Source organism: Cyprinus carpio, chromosome A10 (genome assembly GCF_018340385.1).
Source record: "Cyprinus carpio isolate SPL01 chromosome A10, ASM1834038v1, whole genome shotgun sequence".
Taxonomy (NCBI): Eukaryota; Metazoa; Chordata; class Actinopteri; order Cypriniformes; family Cyprinidae; genus Cyprinus; species Cyprinus carpio.
The window spans coordinates 18451138-18469851 of NC_056581.1; the positions used below are offsets into that span (position 1 = coordinate 18451138).

At 34.1% G+C, this 18714-nt stretch overlaps 1 protein-coding gene across 3 annotated transcripts in view; it reads left to right on the forward strand.

Moving 5' to 3' along the window:
* pi4kaa (phosphatidylinositol 4-kinase, catalytic, alpha a) overlaps positions 1 to 18714 on the forward strand; it is a 41918-nt gene that overhangs the window by 1047 nt on the left and 22157 nt on the right. For 2 of the 3 annotated variants that reach the window (XM_042765612.1, XM_042765615.1), the window contains exons 2-23: positions 1470 to 1586; positions 2544 to 2634; positions 2727 to 2815; positions 3209 to 3281; positions 4166 to 4428; positions 5101 to 5167; positions 5315 to 5466; positions 5555 to 5620; positions 5707 to 5803; positions 8338 to 8529; positions 8622 to 8722; positions 8820 to 8949; positions 9901 to 10030; positions 10843 to 10938; positions 11119 to 11302; positions 11389 to 11489; positions 14251 to 14419; positions 15075 to 15125; positions 15869 to 15977; positions 16232 to 16368; positions 17652 to 17785; positions 17858 to 17940. In XM_042765612.1, coding sequence (XP_042621546.1) covers positions 1470 to 1586; positions 2544 to 2634; positions 2727 to 2815; positions 3209 to 3281; positions 4166 to 4428; positions 5101 to 5167; positions 5315 to 5466; positions 5555 to 5620; positions 5707 to 5803; positions 8338 to 8529; positions 8622 to 8722; positions 8820 to 8949; positions 9901 to 10030; positions 10843 to 10938; positions 11119 to 11302; positions 11389 to 11489; positions 14251 to 14419; positions 15075 to 15125; positions 15869 to 15977; positions 16232 to 16368; positions 17652 to 17785; positions 17858 to 17940 — 2632 coding nt within the window. The remainder of the gene's footprint in view (positions 1 to 1469; positions 1587 to 2543; positions 2635 to 2726; positions 2816 to 3208; positions 3282 to 4165; positions 4429 to 5100; positions 5168 to 5314; positions 5467 to 5554; positions 5621 to 5706; positions 5804 to 8337; positions 8530 to 8621; positions 8723 to 8819; positions 8950 to 9900; positions 10031 to 10842; positions 10939 to 11118; positions 11303 to 11388; positions 11490 to 14250; positions 14420 to 15074; positions 15126 to 15868; positions 15978 to 16231; positions 16369 to 17651; positions 17786 to 17857; positions 17941 to 18714) is intronic. The other variant, XM_042765613.1, reaches the window with a different exon arrangement.

Here is an 18714-nt window from a genome sequence, read left to right on the forward strand (position 1 = left end):
TCAGTTTTGCATGTGAGGTTCTTGTTTTCTGTGAACGTTTTGGCTGCATGTCATTGTTTGACCATTATTGCTTCTGAAGGAATGATTCAAAATGATAATAAATGATAATTCTGAAGTATACTTGATCAATTGTCTGTTTTTAAGGGAAGTATGTTATAGACTTCCTTAAATCTTTGTGAACTTCTGTACGTAATCTCGCATCATGACTTTTTTGTGATGTGTGTGTGTGTGCACTTATTGTTTGGTGTCCAGTGTTATTTTAGTATTATTTAAAATGCTATTATAGTTTTTATTAATATTTTGAATTAGCTTTTTTAATTAAAATTTTATTAATTTTTCAATTTGCTTTAATATAAATATAAATAACATTTCAATGAACTTTTTAAAAAATACAAACATTAAATGTCAAAATTAAAAAAAATAATTACTATTAAAAATGTTTTTGAAAGAAGTCTCTTCTGCTCATCAAACCTGAATTTATTTGATCAAAAATACAGAAAAAAAACAGTAATATTGTGAAATATTATTACAACTTAAAATAATAGTTTTCTATTTGAATATACTTTAAAAAAAATAATTTATTCCTGTGATGCAAAGCTGAATTTTCAGCATCATTACTCCAGCCTTCAGTGTCACATGTAACATCCAGTCTATCACATGATCATTTAGAAATCATTCTAATATTCTGATTTATTATGAGTGTTGGAATACAGTTCTGCTGTCTAATATATTTGATGAATAAAGGTTAAAAAGAACTGCATTTATTAAAAAAAAAAAATAATTCTAATAATATATGTTGTAATAATATGTTTTCTTTACTATCACTTTTTATCAATTTAACACATCCTTGCTGAATAAAAAAGTATTGATTTTATTTAAAAAAAAGAAAGAAAAAAAAATTACTGACCCCAAATTACTGACCAGTAGTGTATATTATTATTACAAAATATTTATATTTTAAAAACATAGCTTCTTTTTTTTTTTTTTTTTTTTTTTTTTTACTTTTTATTCATCAAAGTATCCTAAAAAAGTATCACATGTTCTGAAAAAATATTAAGCAGCAGAACTGTTTCCAAAAAATTACTATTTTTAAAAAAACATTAAAAATAGTAATGTTTCCAAACTTTTGACCTGTACTAACTAAAATATATATATATATATATATATATATATATATATATATATATATATAATATATATATACCTGTACTGTATATTACTATTTAAGTTTAATTTATTTTTATTTCAGTTTTTTGTGTGCAGTTAGTAATTTTAGTGTTTCAAAGCCAGTTATTTTTTCAGTTTCATTTTTATTTCAATTAACAAAAATGTTTTTGTTGTTGTAGTTTTTTAGTTTTAGTTAGATTAGATATTTGTACAAATTAAAGTCAGATGGCTCACTGGTTCTTTCTGCTTCTGCATGATTAAGATGGCACGTCTAAATACATTTGCATATTTGTCTAACATAGGTCCAGAAGCTACAATGCATGTGTCCTGTGGACATCCGTGGTGTTTTCCAGCTGGACGAGCGGAGGAGAGATGCTGTGATCGCCCTCGGCATCTTCCTGGTGGAGTCTGAGCTGCAGGTACTGCTTTTAACACAGTCACACTCCTCAGCTTCATTGATTAAAGGAATAATTAATCCAAAAATGAAAGATGGCTGTAAATATACCCTCCCTCAGGCCATCCAAGATGTAGGTGAGTTTGTTTCTTCATCAGATTTAGAGAAATGTAGCACTGCATCAGTGTCTCAGCAATGGATGCTCTGCAGTGAATGGGTGCCGTCAGAATGAGAGTCCAAACAGTTGATAAAAAAATCACAATAATCCACAAACAATCAACACCACTCCAGTCCAGCAATTAATGTCTTATGAAGTCAAAAGTTGCTTGTTTGTTAGAAACAAATCCATCAAGACGTTTTTAACTTCTGGGCAGAATATAATAATCCATAATAAAGCTTCCTCCAGTGAAAAAGTCCATCTCCTGTTGTCTCTCACACTAAAATCCAGCCACACATTCACTTTAAACTATTGCTATTGGCTAAAATATGAGTCCATAATCCATAATAATGCTTCGTCTCAAATCCAAATCCACCCAAATGTTTGTATTTTAGTCAGAAGAGACAGTTTGAATTTAAAACATCCTGATGGATTCATTTCTTACAAACACGCAACTTTTCTCTTCACAAGACATTAACTGACGGACTGGAGTGCTGTGCATTATTGTGGTGTTTTTATCAGCTGTTTGGACTCTCATTCTGACGGCACCCATTCACTGCAGAGCATCCATTGCTGAGAAAGTGATAAAATGCTACATTTCTAAAATATGTCCTCTTGAAGAAACAAACTCATCTACATCTTAGATGGCCTGAGGGTGAGAAAATGTTCATTTTTGGGTGAACTATTCCTTTAAAGTAAGTCGTAGTGGGACATGTTTAATGTAGTATTAGTATGGTGTTATATTAATCAAAGTGAGTGCATTCATTGTGTTCATGAGCATCGATGCTCTGTAGTCCTGAATTGCATGTTTATGTCCTCCTCCAGCATAAGGACACAATTGTCCCGTACCTGTTGGGTTTGCAGAAATTACCAACCATGCAACAAATCAACGAGAGCTCAGAGAGGAAAGGACGAGGTATAAAAAAAATTCTGCTTTTTTAATCACATTTCCACATTTCATTCTCAGTTGCTCCTGATCTCACATGTCTCTCGTCCTTGTGTTTTCAGAAACGCTTCCCATTGCGGAGAATTTCTCCTTCTGTTTGGTGACGATGCTCTCAGACGTTGCTCAGATGGACGAGTCCATGCGAATCCAGGTGTGTTCATGATGACTTTGCTCGCTGTTGAATGAATGAATCTGCTTTTCATTTCTCATCCAGGATCGTTGTCATGAGTGTGTAGCTCCTTGATTCTGTCAGTGTTTCTCTGATTATCATTTTTAGATTTGCTGTCCTATTGTATTTTAAGAGAAGCATAATCTCTCGCCACTTAACAAAGGATCGCATTTAGAGATGTCATTTTTATTTGACATAAAAACAAGTTTATTAGTTTGTATTATGTCACTACTTAAAATTTCATTTCCTCTCAAATATCTTTCAGATTTTGGAGGCTGTGAAGAACCACATTGGAGGCTGTGAAGAACCTCATGCAGGTGCTTCAGGAAATGTGTCAGAACATCGAAATTTCATTTCCTCTCAAATATCTTTCAGATTTTGGAGGCTGTGAAGAACCTCATGCAGGTGCTTCAGGAAATGTGTCAGAACATCGAAGGCCAAGATAAAGGTCAGTACGGTGCTATACAGAATCTTACTTTATTTTTAGGTGTTCATGTGAAATTCCTAGCTGTCATAATGTGAGAGAGAGCATTTATTTTATTAATTCTGTTTGATTAGATCATGAAACATGAGCTGTGGTTTATTCGTTAATATTTTATGATTAATAACACAACTGTACAAAAGTTTTTTTTGTAAGTTTTTGATTGAAGTCTCGTCTGCTCACAAAAACAGTGATATTGTGAAATATTATTACAATTTAAAATAGCAGATTTGTATTTGAATATATTCATATAAATTATTTAATTAATTAAGAATAATTATCAATAATAATTGATAATAAATTGAACAGCATATCAGCATATTAGAATGATTTCTGAAGGATCATGTGACACTGAAGCCTGGAGTAAAATTCAGCATTGCATCACAGAAATAAATTACATTTTAAAATATATTCAAATAGAAAATAGTTATTTTAAATCACAATAATATTTTATAATATTACTCTTTTTTTATCAAATAAATGCAGTCTTGTTGAGCAGAAGAGACATTCAAAAACATTAAAAATTGTAATTAGTTGAAACATTTGACTGGCAGTGTATGCAAATCAAATATATAATCATATGATATATATATATATATATATATCTATATATAACAAAATCAATAAATATTCAATATATATATATATATATATATCTATATATATTATAGACTATGTCATTGTTTTTTTTCTTCTTCTTTAGAACAAGCACAATATGACTGGATACATTTATTCAAAATAAATAGATATTAATCAAGAAATAGTCAATTTGGATTTCATGTTGAGTTTAAATGTCTTTTGTTGTAATTCAGTGTGGAATAAAAAAACTCTCTTGTGATTGTCCTCCCCAGAATACCTGTGTAAATACACTGTGCCCTGTCTGCTCGGCATTGTGCGAGCGTTTGGCCGCTACAGCAACACAGAGGAGCCGCTGCTGTCTAAACTCTTCCCACGGGTCAGTCCTCAGCCCTTGGGTACAGGAGCCGGGGAGGAAGTGACCCGACGACGATCCTTTAACGATTTCCGCTCCATTCTACCCAGCTCGCTACTCACCGCTTGTCAGAGCGACACTTTACGCCATAAAACCAGCAGCGTTTCCAGCATCTCACAACAGGTACCGCATGCATTTTCTCCTTCAGCCAGCAGAGGGCGTCCGTATCTTTAAAATTAGATTTTTTTAAATTTGCCCATCCACAAATTGAGACCTAAAATGTCTAGAGCAGAAAGTCGTAATTTCATGAAGTCATTGCATTAAATGTTGCATGCACTGCAAAAAAAAATTCTATTTCTCTACGTATTCTTTTTCTTGTTTTACAGTACACTCATCTAAACGTTCTTAAATCAAGAAAGTGAAGAGTCTCGTTTTCTGAGATATGTAAAAAATTTAGTTTATGCTTAAAACACGAACAAGTATCTGTCAGTGAGGTCAAAAAATAAACTTTGATAAGGGATTTTTTCTGACCCCACTGGCAGATATTTTAGAGCTCCTAATAAACAACATACACTTTCAAATATAATAAATATTTTTGAAAAAAAAAATAAAAAATACCTTAGAGTATCACATACAGTACATACTTTTGATAGGATAAATAGTATTTATAAAAAATAATGTAAGTTCTTTGAAGCAGTTGTTATTTAAAACACTTAACCAGTATATAAACACACACAAAAAAAAACTTAAACCAAAAAAAAAAAAAAAACAAAACAAAAAAAATACCAAAATATAATAATTAAACATTTGTTGAAATTGTGGTTTTGTTACTGATGATCTCTTTTTGTTTTCTAGGCCAGTCCAGAACGTGCAGGACTTCCTCCGGGTTCTCCTGTTGACCCTTCTGCTCCTTATTTTGAAGGTAATTTTAAAAAGAATATTTTTTTGACTATTAGTTTTGCCTACTTAGACAGTATTTTTAGTACAGTAGGCATGTTTGGAGGAGCCTTTGATGCTCAGAAATGCTGTCTAGGTTTGATATTAACGTGGTTTTGTGTTTGTGTTCCAGCTGGCTCGTATCTGCCGGACGGCAGCGCTGTGGACCCTGACTACTACTTCTCCACCATAAGCTCCAGTTTCTCCGTCTCGCCGCTCTTCACGGGCAGCAACAGTAAAGGGTTTGATGTACCCCTGGATTTACTGAGGCAGCTTCTCCAGATGGTCAGTCTCTGTGATGCGTTTCGCTGCTGTAGTATATTATGTGATATATTTTTGTTGGCTCTCTTAACATTTTAGTTTTTCCTCGTAGGTCGAGCTGTTTGTGTCAGAATCCTTTATGAAGAGACTGGATAAGACTATGGTTGAAGTCCTGGAGGTATCTGCTTTGATTTGGATGCTTCTGCTTTGTTCTGTTCAAAAGAGAATCTGCTGATTTCTGGGTATTTGCTTTCTCTGTTTCAGGTCAATGCTTCAGCTAATCTGTACTATAAGACATTCAGTGATCCGCTGTATGTGGCCATCTTTAAAATGCTGAGGGACACTTTATACTACATGAAAGGTAAATTGTAAATAGAATGTAATGTATAAATTACACTTTTAAAACATTTAAAAGTGTTCTTTTAAGCAGTTGTTATTTAACCTAATTATATATACACGTGACAAAAAAATAAAGGGATAAATAAATGAAAATTAAATGACAATTTATTACCAATAAAAAAAAAAATCTAATGTATTATTATTATTTTTGTTGTTGTTAATCTATTTAAATTCTAAAAAATAAATCACAAAATAAATTTACAATTTATTGCAAATAAAATCAAATAAATTTTGTCCTATAATTTTTATTAATTTTTATTATTGTTGATATTATTGATTATGATATCACTATCTGTTATGTTTATTATCTGTTATAAAAATATGTATTTAAATGTGTATATATATATATACACACACACACAGATACACACACACACACCAGATATATATATATATATATATATATATATATATATATACACACATATATAGATTACATATATATATATATATACACACTCACCTAAATGGATTATTAGGAACACCATACTAATACTGTGTTTTGAACCCCCTTTCGCCTTCAGAACTGCCTTAAATTCTACGTTGGCATTGATTCAACAAGGTGCTGAAAGCATTCTTTAGAAAATGTTGGCCCATATTGATAAGAATAGCATCTTGCAGTTGATGGAGATTTGTGGGATGCACATCCAGGGCACGAAGCTCCCGTTCCACCACATCCCAAAGATTCTCTATTGGGTTGAGATCTGGTGACCTGTGGGGGCCATTTTAGTACGTGAAAGTGAACTCATGTCATGTTCCAAGAAACCAATTTGAAATGATTTGAGCTTTGGTGACATGGTGCATTATCCTGCTGGAGTAGCCATCAGAGGATGGTACATGGGGGTCATAAAGGGATAGGACATGGTCAGAAACAATGCTCATGTAGGCGTGGGTGGCATTTAAAAAACAATGCCCAATTGGCACTAAGGGGGCCTAAAGTGTGCCAAGGAAAAACATCCCCCACACCATTACACCACCACCACCACCAGCCTGCAAAGTGGTAACAAGGCATGATGGATTCCATGTTCTCATTCTGTTTACGCCAAATTCTGACTCTACCATCTGAATGTTTTCAACAGAAATCCAGAATCATCAGACCAGGCAACATTTGTCCAGTCCTTCAACTGTCCAGTTTTGGCTCGAGCTTGTGCAAATTGTAGCCTCTTTTTCCTATTTGTAGTGGAGATGAGTGGTACCCGGTGGGGTCTTCTGCTGTTGTAGCCCATCCGCCTCAAGGTTTTGCGCGTTGTGGCTTCACAAATGCTTTGCTGCATACCAGTCGGTTGTAACGAGTGGTTATTTCAGTCAAAGTTGCTCTTCTATCAGCTTGAATCAGTCGGCCCATTCTCCTCTGACCTCTAAGGCATCAACAAGGCATTTTCGCCCACAGGACTGCCGCATAACTGGATGTTTTTTCCCTTTCACACCATTCTTTGTAAACCCCTAGAAAGGTTGTGCGTGAAAATCCCAGTAACTGAGGGCGATTGTGAAAATACTCAGACCGGCCCGTCTGGCACCAAACAACCATGCCACGCTCAAAATTGCTTAAATCACCTTTCTTTCCCCATTCTGACATTCAGTTTGGAGTTCAGGAGATTGTCTTGACCAGGACCACACCCCTAGAATGCATTGAAGCAACTGCCCATGTGATTGGTTGATTAGATAATTGCATTAATGAGAAATTGAACAGGTGTTCCTAATAATCCTTTAGGTGAGTGTATGTATGTATGTATATATATATAGATATATATCTAATATATATATATATATATATATATATATATATATATATATATATATCATATATATAGATATATATATCTATATCTATAGTAGAGGAGATGAGATGATCTATTATATAATAAATCAGTTAATTTAATAAATAAAATTATAATTTATTCATAAGTTAATTTTTTTGTGGTATTGTTATTATTAATCTACTATATTTATTATAATAAATCACAATTTTAAATAAATTATATAATTTGTTACAAATAAAACCAAATAATTGTTGTTTTCTTCTTCTTATCGATATTATTAATAATAATAATTTTATCATTTGTAATCTATTATATGTATTATAACAATAAATAAAGCAATAAATTGTCACATAAATAAACTAAAATTAAAATGTATTAATAAAATTCTAAATAACATTTTTGTGGTATTATCCTAACAATCAATCAAAAATAATTAAATAAATAACAAAAAAAAAAAAAAATAACTAAATTCAAATAAAAACAAAAAAAAAAAAAATATTTAAATGTATAGTAGAAAAGGGGTTTAAAAGTTTAGGTAACTGGAATAGAAAGTTTAGGGGAAATAAATGGAAATAAAAAAGAAAATATATTTTTCTATATTTAAGCCAAATTGGTTAAAGCCACTTAAATATTACACAAATATTCAACATACCTGAGGCTTACGGCTGTCAATAACTCTAAAATGTGAAGTATTTGTTGCTGCTGTTGGTGTTTATGTGATTGTTTGTGTGCGCAGACCTGCAGGTGTCGTTCGTGAAGGAGGTTCATGATTTTGTTCTGGAGCAGTTCAGCAGCAGTCAGTCTGAGCTGCAGAGGATCCTGCATGACGTGGAGTATCTGCACAGCGAGCTGAACCCGCTCAAGCTGCGCTGCCAGGCCAACGCTGCCTGCGTGGACCTCATGGTGTGGGCCGTCACGGAGGAGCAGGGTGAGACTGAGAGAGGATTCCAGTATTACGTGTCTCATGTATGTGTCATGTGTCTTCTCTAACCATTCATTTATCGTTTTTTTTTCGGCCAGGTGCGGAAAACCTCTGCACGAAACTGTCCGAGAAGCTGCAGTCCAAGACGTCCAGTAAGGTCATCATTGCTCACATGCCTCTGCTCATCTGCTGCTTACAGGTGCGTCCTTAGTTCTGGCCCTCTCACAGTGCACTGAAATGGTTCGGTTTGAGCATTTAGAGGTAAAATGCAATACTTACGATGTTTCATGAAACAGGGGCTCGGACGGCTGTGTGAGCGTTTCCCTGTGGTGGCTCATTCAGTCACCATGTCTCTAAGAGATTTCCTAGTGGTCCCTTCACCTGTGCTAGTGAAGCTCTACAAGTACCACAGTCAATACAACACAGGTGAGAACCTCCCCTTGATATCTTTGATATCTAGATCTATGCTGCTTGCATCACCATATTTCAAAACACAGAATAGTTCAGCTAAAAATGTATATTTCTGAATATTTACTCCAAGATTAGGATGAGTTTGTTTCTTCAACAGATTTGGAGAAATGTAGCATTGCATCACTTGCTTACCAATGCATCCTCTGCAGTGAATGGGTGCCGTCAGAATGAGAGTTCAAACAGCTGATAAAAACATCACAATGATCCACAAGTAATCCACACCACTCCAGTCCAGCAGTTAATGTCTTGTGAAGTTAAAAGCTGTGTGTTTGTAAGAAACAAATCCATCATTACGGCTTTTTAAGGTTAAATTGTTACTTCCAGCTAAAATATGACCCCATAGTCCATAATAACGCTTCCTCCAGTGAAAAAATCCATTCTCTGTTGTTCTCTTACAACATATGACTGTTTTGGACTCTTCCACTTGTAAACGGTGTTTAATCTGTGTGGATGTCTCTCCTGATTCACACGAGACCATCTTTTCAATCGAGAAAGCAATATTATGGTTTATGTATTTATGTATTTTAGCCGGAAGCAATAGTTTGTAGTTAAAAACGTCTTGATGGATTTGTTTCTTACAAACACGCAGCTTTTGGCTTCATAAGACATTAACTGATGGACTGGAGTGGTGTGAATTACTTGTGGATTAACTTCAAAAATCAACCATCTGTTATCAATCTAATCAATACTACACCCATCCTCACTTAATAAAAAAAATCATCTAGCAACACATAAAATTCAACAAATTTCCAAATCTGATGAAGAGAAACAAACTCATCTACATCTGGGATGGCCTGAGAGTGAGTACATTTTCAGCAATTGTTCATTTTTGGGTGAACTTTTACTTTAAGAAGTAAAAACATTTGAATCAAGGCGAGTAGTCCAACTCCTTTTCCCTCTGATCAGGAACAGGCGAGATCAAGATCAATGTGACCAATGAACATTCCCAGTCCACCTTCAGTTCTCACTCCAGTAGGAAGAGCCAGCCGTCCATGTATGAGCAGCTCCGAGACATTTCCATCGACAATATATGCAGGTAAACCCCATTTATATGGGTGGAAATGTTTTCAGCTGAAAGTTCCTATGCATCATTTTCATAATATCGGCCCTGTACAATATGTGAGCTTAGAAGTTGTGCGTTCCAATTCATTGTATGTTAAAAGTGTGTCTTGAGCAGCAAACCAGCATATTAGAATGATTTCTGAAGGATCATGTGACACTGAGGAATTACACTGGAAATTCAGCTTTGCATCACAGATATAAATTTCATTTTAATTATATTCACATAGAAAATAGTTATTTTAAATTGTACTAATATTTCACAATATTGCTCTTTTTACTGTATTTTTATCAAATAAATGCTGCCTTGGTGAGCAGAAAAGTCTTATTTGTGACCCTCGACCACAAAACCAGTCTCTGGGGTATATTTGTATCAACAACCAAAAATACATTGTATGGGTCAAAATTATAGATTTTTCTTTTATGGCAAAAATCATTAGGATATTAAGTAAAGATCATGTTCAATGAGTAAATTTCCAACCGTAAATATATCAAGTAATTTTTGTTTAGTAATATGCATTGCTAAGAACTTCATTTGGACAACTTTAAAGGTGATTTAAAAAAAAAAAAAAATTTAATGACTTGTTTTGTGGTCCAGGGTCACATTTCAGAAACATTAAGAATCTTACCGACCCAAAACTCTCATCATGGCAGTAAAAATTTCAAGGACTTTAACTTTGACAGTCTATAGTATGACTTTGCAGTTTTTCATATAGTTAACCACACTTCTAAGTTACTAGTCACTAATAAGTAATTTTTTATTTATTTTTATTTTTTTTCTTGTTCCAGGTGTTTAAAAGCAGGCTTGTGCATGGACTCAGTCATCGTTGAGGCTTTCCTCGCCAGTCTTTCCAACCGTCTTTACATCTCGCAAGAAAATGACAAGTATGTTACTGAAATCTGACAATAAAGCACATCTCATCCATCTTAATCCAAAATTAATTTTTATTGGTCATTAAATAGTTCAAAGTGTTTCAGTCATATTCAAGTGGAGTTTAAGAAAATGAGACATTCTGTTATTTCTGAAGGAATCTCTAAAATGTTATTTGTGCCCCTCTCCATCAGGGACGCCCACCTCATCCCCGATCACACCATACAAGCATTAGGGCACATCGCCGTGGCTCTGAGAGACACTCCCCGCGTGATGGAGCCCATCCTGCAGATCCTGCAGCAGAAGTTCTGCCAGCCACCGTCCCGGCTCGACGTCCTCATCATAGATCAGCTGGGCTGTATGGTCATCACAGGAAACGTACGCACCACTTCTGTTTTCTGTCACAGGGATTGTTTTGATCAGCCTGCTGGTGCTAATATCTCCTAACTGTTTGTCTCCCACAGCAATACATTTATCAGGAAGTTTGGAACTTGTTCCAGCAGATTAGTGTGAAGGCCAGCTCAATGGTATACTCCACCAAAGACTACAAGGATCATGGATACAGGTGATTTTTTTTACTACTTTTCCCTTCTGCTGATGTTTAAAAAAAAAATCATATTAATCCAGGGTTCCCACGGGTCCTTGAAAGGCCTAGGAAAGTTTTTGAAAATAAACATACATAGATACAGGTCCTTTAAAGTGCTTGAATTTATTTTGTGCAAAATAATCCATATTATTCCCTCTGGTCCGCTAATGTGTTATTTCGCCAATACTTTGTGACCTATGCATACTAGCTTGCTTAAGTTAACATTAGTTGCGTGCATTTACGTGTTACGTTAAGTGTTTCCCGTGTGAGGTACTTTGCCATGACGTTCACGCTTGCACGAAACTGCTACGATGGTACCTCAACGTTTCACAGACACGCCGTGAAATGAATGTTGAATTGCTTTGCTTTCTAAGATGTTAACCCATGAGGCAAGAAAAACTTAAAAGCATATTCATATATCTTAAATCTTCTGGTTACATGAGCCTAAGCTCTATTCAATAACATCCATGCAAAATAGGGTTGCCAACTGTTCCGTATAAAATGGAATTGTCCCGTATTTAAGGCATCAGAGAAGCGTTCTGTATGAAAGCTATATGAAACACAGTTTGTCCCGTATTCACAGGCATACACCGGATGACAATCTAGATCAGGGAACTTGGTTATATATGCAGTTATCATATTCATTGTCATTAAGTCGAACTTGCATTTACTCTCTGAACTGAACTAAATGCCCAATGAAGCAGTTCTCATGTACATATTTTCTGTTTCTGAAATAATACTTCAGTGTTACCTAAAGTCACTTTAACTTAATAGCAAACATCTTGAATTATAACTGCAATACGCTGATATACAGCAGTGAATTATTTAAGGAATAATTGGCCATTAAACCTCGGGTGTGCATTGTTTTTCTAATAATTCAACGGCCCTGAGTCAATTATTCTGCTTATACTATGGTTACCACACCTCAAGACATTGATCAGATGATATATTTAAAGGGATTCGTCCGGTTTTTGTACTTAAATCACTATTGTGAATAGGATTATTTCTTCTGCATCTCATCCAATGCCTCTTTTGCTGGTTCCAAAACCTCATTTTAAAGCTGGTAATGGAGGCTTGAGCCGTTGATAGCATTCTAATGCAGTTATTAATGAAGTTATTAGAAAGAGAGCGGGAGAGACAGAGACACAGAGAGAGAGAGAGAGAGCTTGTGTGAATTATGCCACCTCTGTGCATCCCTCAACAGTGTTCTGCAGCAGCGTCTCTAAACAGCGCTGTTATTACCTCGCTAGTGAGAAATGTCATGTGTATTTACTTTCGGAAAATCGTCTGTCATGTTGTTGTTTTTGTTAGTCCTGTGTGCTGTGTAGGTACTGTATGCTAATTTCCTATAAAGTACCACAATTGTCCCTTATTTTCATTTTCTGAAGCTGGCAACCCTAATGCAAAAGTTAATTTCAGATCATTTTAGAATGCAGTATAGGATGTACAGAATATTCTTCAGTTTTATGCAAAACAGAAATATGACAAATAGAATATATGATCTCTGTCATATGGCCAAAAATAAATGCAAAAAAAAGAAGCTTTTTTGCATAGTTGTGTTTGACACATGAAAACTGTAACAATGTATCTTACAAGATAACACGATGTAACGTTGCTCTCACTTGAAATGTGTCACATTAAGTCCTTGAATTTGAGGGTATTGGACCTGGAGAGTCCTTGAAAAGGTCCTTGAATTTGAAGTTAACCAAGGTGTGGGAACCCTGTTAATCCCACTAGATAAAATCACGCTGTGTCCTTCCTTAATTATACTGAATGTTCTGTTTCACTCAGTGACCATACACTGTAAAAAATGTCCACTTCCACTAAAAAACTTCAGTATTTAAAAAATAAGTTGAAATTGGTTAAATTAATTTGATGACTCATCATATTAAATGGACTTATATAAAACAAAAAAAAAAAGAACATAAAAAAGGTTAAATTAAAATTATTAAAAAAAATAATAAAAATAAATGTTGATTTGACTTATTGATTGTATTTTTTTATATTAATTTTATATATTAATTTTTCAATAATACAAAATAAACAAAAAAACAAATAATAAAATTAAAAATAAAAAAAAACAAAAACAAACAACAAACAAATTTAACAAATTAAAAAATATATATTTATAACAAAAAACAATACAAATAATAATATTATTATATATATAAAATATATTATATATACTTGAGGAGACTATGAATTATATATATAATTCATAGAATCCACAATAATGAAAAAAAAAATAAAATATTTTTAAAATTATATATATTATTCATAGTCTCCTCAAGTAGGCTGCAAAAAATTTAATGTTGTGAAGTTAGATTAATGAAAAAAAAAAGAATATATTTTTTAAAAGTCATCTTTGGCATCAAAGGAATAAATTACATTTTAAAATATGTTCAAATAGAAAACAGTTATTTTAAATTGAAATAATACATCATAATATTACTGTTTTTACTGTATTTCTGATAAAAAAATGCAGTCTTCAAAAACTTTCAAAAATATTAATTAAAACTTTTATCTGTTAGCGTATACGCTACATAAAAATAAAAGCACATCACAGAACATAAATGCATGGCTGTAAAAATTCAGCAAGTGGAAAAAGATGCATGGCTGTACTTACTCATTCACATCCATAGATGTCACTAGCACATCACAGAACATAAATGCATGGCTGTACTGTTTCATTTGCATCTGTAGCTTGTCTGTTAACTCAGTTTTGTCATGTTGGCTGCAGACACTGTTCTCTGGCCGTGATCAACGCGCTGGCCAACATCGCAGCCAACCTGCAGACAGAGCAGATGGTGGATGAGCTGCTGGTGAATCTGCTGGAGCTGTTTGTGCAGCTGGGGCTGGAGGGGAAGCGAGCCAGCGAAAGAGCCAGTGAGAAGGGCCCGGCCCTCAAGGTACCGAACCCTCACATTAAAGTCATTTATTATTTCTCTGCTTCACTGTAGGACAACCATGCAATCTACAGCACATCTTGCATTCGTTATATGGGACATTGACCCTGGACAACAAAACCAGTCATAAGGGTCAATTTTTCAAAACTGAGATTTATACATCGTCGGAAAGCTGAATAAATAAGCTTTCCATTGATGTATTGTTTGTTAGGATATGATAATATTTGGGTGCAAAAAAATCTAAATATTGAGAAATTGTGAAGTTGTCCAAATGAAGTTCTTACCAATGCATATCACTAATTAAAAATTAAGTTTTGATGTAATTACGGTAGGAAATTTACAAAATATCTCCATGGAAAATGATCTTTGCATAAAAGAAAAATCTGTAATTTTGACCCATACAATGTATTTTTGGCTATTGCTACAAATATACCCCAGAGACTGCATTTGTGCTCCAGGGTCACAAATGATGATTAACGAGGGATTGTAGAAATGCAGTGTGGTCTGCTGAAAGTTACAGCAGATCAGTAGTGTGAGTGCTGTAATAGGATTTGTCCTCAGCATTCACAGGAGACAGTGGAAAAGTCATGAAATATCTAGCTAAAATTGAGCATTTGAGTAATGTGGTGTTTCAATGTTTCTTAATGTTTTTCCTCAGGCGTCCAGCAGCGCTGGGAATTTAGGAGTTCTCATTCCTGTCATTGCTGTGGTAAGAGATGTGACACTGACTGCATGCGACAGTAGATTACAGTACAATACAAATCTGGTGAAATTTTAGTCACTCACCAGAATTGGTCAACAACAAAATTGTTCTCTTAATTTGATTTATGATTTTGAAATTAATAATTAGTTATTATGTAGATGAATAAAGATGAATTTATATTTAATAGTTACTGTTTTTAACCAGCTGTTTTTATTGAACCATAAATCTATATTAATGAAACTGATGAAAAAGGTTACTTGAGTAAATCTGATTTGTTTGCTAAGCATGCCCCACAATTTTGTTCATTTTATTATTGTGTTATTTTTCATTTATTTGAATTATCAAGGCTTTAATATAATGAAATATTATTACAATTTAAAATAATTTTTTTCTATTTAAATATATTGTTAAATGTAATTAACTCCTGTTTCTACTAATAATAATTTATTATTTTTGTTCATGGCTGCCAAAATTCAGCTTTGTCATCACAGGAATAAATTGCATTTTAAACTATATTATAATAGAAAATAATATTTCACAGTATTACTGTTTTTACTGTATTTTTAATCAAATAAATGCAGATTTGCAATTTTTTTATAATGCTTGCTTGAGTCAGTTTCACAAAATCGGCTGTTATGTTGCTGCCTTTTTCACACTTTATTTTACTCTGCATATATAATCATTTTGGATAAAACCTGATTGTGCCATGCGGTTCATAATCTCATCTGACTGCTTTTTTAATCTTACAGCTGACCAAACGTTTGCTGCCCATAAAAGAGGCCAAACCGAGACTGCAGAAGCTGTTCAGAGATTTCTGGCTGTATTCAGTTGTGATGGGCTTCGCTGTCGAGGGCTCAGGTCAGATAACTCTCATGTATAAATCATAAGTCAACATGTATGTTGTAGCTGTTTATTTTCTTAAGATTGAACAATATATTATCACTTTTACCAGTACTGTAGTTCTATATGACGAAAGGACGGAGGCTTTATAATTATACTGCTTCTTAATGTTGTGTTAAAAATACCCCAATATTAAATAAAAGGCTAACATAAGCCATCCAGTTTGTAGGTGTGACTATCGATCTCAGTGTTTTGTCATCTGTCACGTTCAGGTTTGTGGCCGGAGGAGTGGTATGAGGGAGTGTGTGAGATCGCAACCAAGTCCCCCCTGCTGACGTTCCCAAGCGGAGAGCCGCTGCGCTCAGAGCTGCAGTATAACTCTGCCCTGAAGAATGACACGGTCACTCCGGTACTGCTCATTCAGTAAAAGTCCGATTGTTCTTTGCTTCTGATATTGCCAAATCAGACATGTGATCATTTTGGTAAATTCAAGTCACATTTATTTCTACACATGTAGGGCTTTATACGGACCGTTTTGAAGCAGCTTAAAAATGTTAAACAGGGAAATCACGGTGTTAGTTAGTCTAGCATAATTTCAGCAATCATGACACAAACTCAGTTCAACAGTAAAGCAGCTCTACAGTAGCCAACAGTGACACTGTCCTGTGGAAACCTGTTTCTGCCATTGAATAATTTTTTTTAAAAGGTAACCGCGACTTTATATTTCACAATTCAGTCTTGCACTTGAGAAAAAAGTCATAAGTTTGAGATGCAAACTCAGAATTGTGACTTTATTCTCACAATTCTCAATTTCCATTATATCTCACAATTCTGACTCTTTTTTTTCAAAACTCTGAGTTCTTCTGTTTTTTTGGTACCGTTGTGGAATAATAGTAATTGCGAGTTCCTTTATTTTTAATCACAATTCTGAGTTTGTTTGACTTGTCTTCTCAGATTTGTGAGTTTGTGTTTCTCAGTTTTGAGTTTATATGAGGAAATCCTCAAAATTGCAAGAAACAAAAGTCAGAATTTTGAGAAGATATTGATTTTGATTTAATCGTCTGGCAGAAATGGGCTTTCATATTATCCAGCTCAGTTAAGTTCAAATGTTTTTTTCATCTGATAGTGTGAGGGCAGACTATTTGTGACCCTGGAGCACAAAAGCAGTCTTAAGTCTCTGGGGTATATTTGTAGCAATAGACAAAAAAATCATTGTATGGGTCAAAATGATCGATTTTTCTTTTATGCCAAAAATCATTAGGATATTAAGTAAAGATCATGTTCCATTAAGATATTTTGTAAATTTCCTACCGTAAATATATCAAAACTTAATTTTTGATTAGTAATATGCATTGCTAAGAACTTCATCTGAACAACTTTAAAGATGATTTTCTCAATATTTAGATTTTGTTGCACCCTCAGATTCCAGATTTTCAAATAGTTGTATCTCAGCCAAATATTGTCCTCCTAATAAACCATACATCAATGGAAAGATTATTTATTCAGCTTTCAGCTGATGTATAAATATCAATTTCAAAAAATTGACCCTTGTGACTAGTTTTGTGCTCCAGAGTCACAATTGATAATATCACTGAATGTGAATAGTCTTTCCTGACATGATTGCTAAAATTGTGCCTCCACACGCGTCACAGTTTCACCCTGTAAACTGAACACTATGTGTTGTGTTTCTAGGCTGAGCTGAATGATTTGAGAGGCACCATCATTAACCTGCTGGATCCTCCGCCGGAAGTCGCTGCGCTCATCAATAAACTGGACTTCGCCATGTCCACCTACCTGCTGTCCGTCTACCGCCTGGAGTACATGAGGTACGCCGGATCTGTTGAGCAGGGGACGTATGTTTAGTCTGAACAGTCACGTGACCTCTTGTATCTTCTCAGGGTGTTACGCTCACTGGATTCTGATCGCTTCCAAGTGATGTTTCGATACTTCGAGGACCGAGCCATCCAGAAGGATAAATCAGGTGGGTTTGAACATTCATCTGTTTCTAGATGATTTAAGACTTAACTTATGATTTTGTTCTCTCAAAATGACTCCTTTTCAGTAGCACTTACAGATACATTTTATTTCTATCTATATTCTGAAGAGCAGCTTGTTCATATATGTGACTCTGGAGCACAAAACCAGTCATAAGGGTCAATTTCTCAAAATCATGATTTATACACCATCTGAAAGCTGAATAAATAATATTTCCATTGATGTATGGTTTGTTAGGAGGACAATATTTGTCTGAGATACAACTATTTGAAAATCTGGAATCTGAGGGTGCAAAAAAAAATCTAAATATTGAGAAAATCATCTTTAAAGTTGTTCAAATGAAGTTCTTAGCAATGCATATTACTAATCAAAAATTAAGTTTTGATATATTTACAGTAGGAAATTTACAAAATATCTTCATGGAACATGATCTTTACTTAATATCGTAATGATTTTTGGCATAAAAGAAAAATCTATAATTTTGACCCATACAATGTATTTTTGGCTATTGATACAAATATACCCCAGAGACTTAAGACTGCTTTTGTGCTCCAGGGTCACATATCATTCCCTTGATTTATAGAACATTTTATTTCTAAAAACAGTAAAAAAAAAAAAATTCTGCCTGTTAAAAATACTGTATTTTCTGACTCTGATACACTATTACAGCAACAATAACTTTAAACCGAGCTTTATCCAGTGTTCATATTGATATGTTAAAAATGTATGCAAATCAGGACCTTTTCCAATTATACATTTC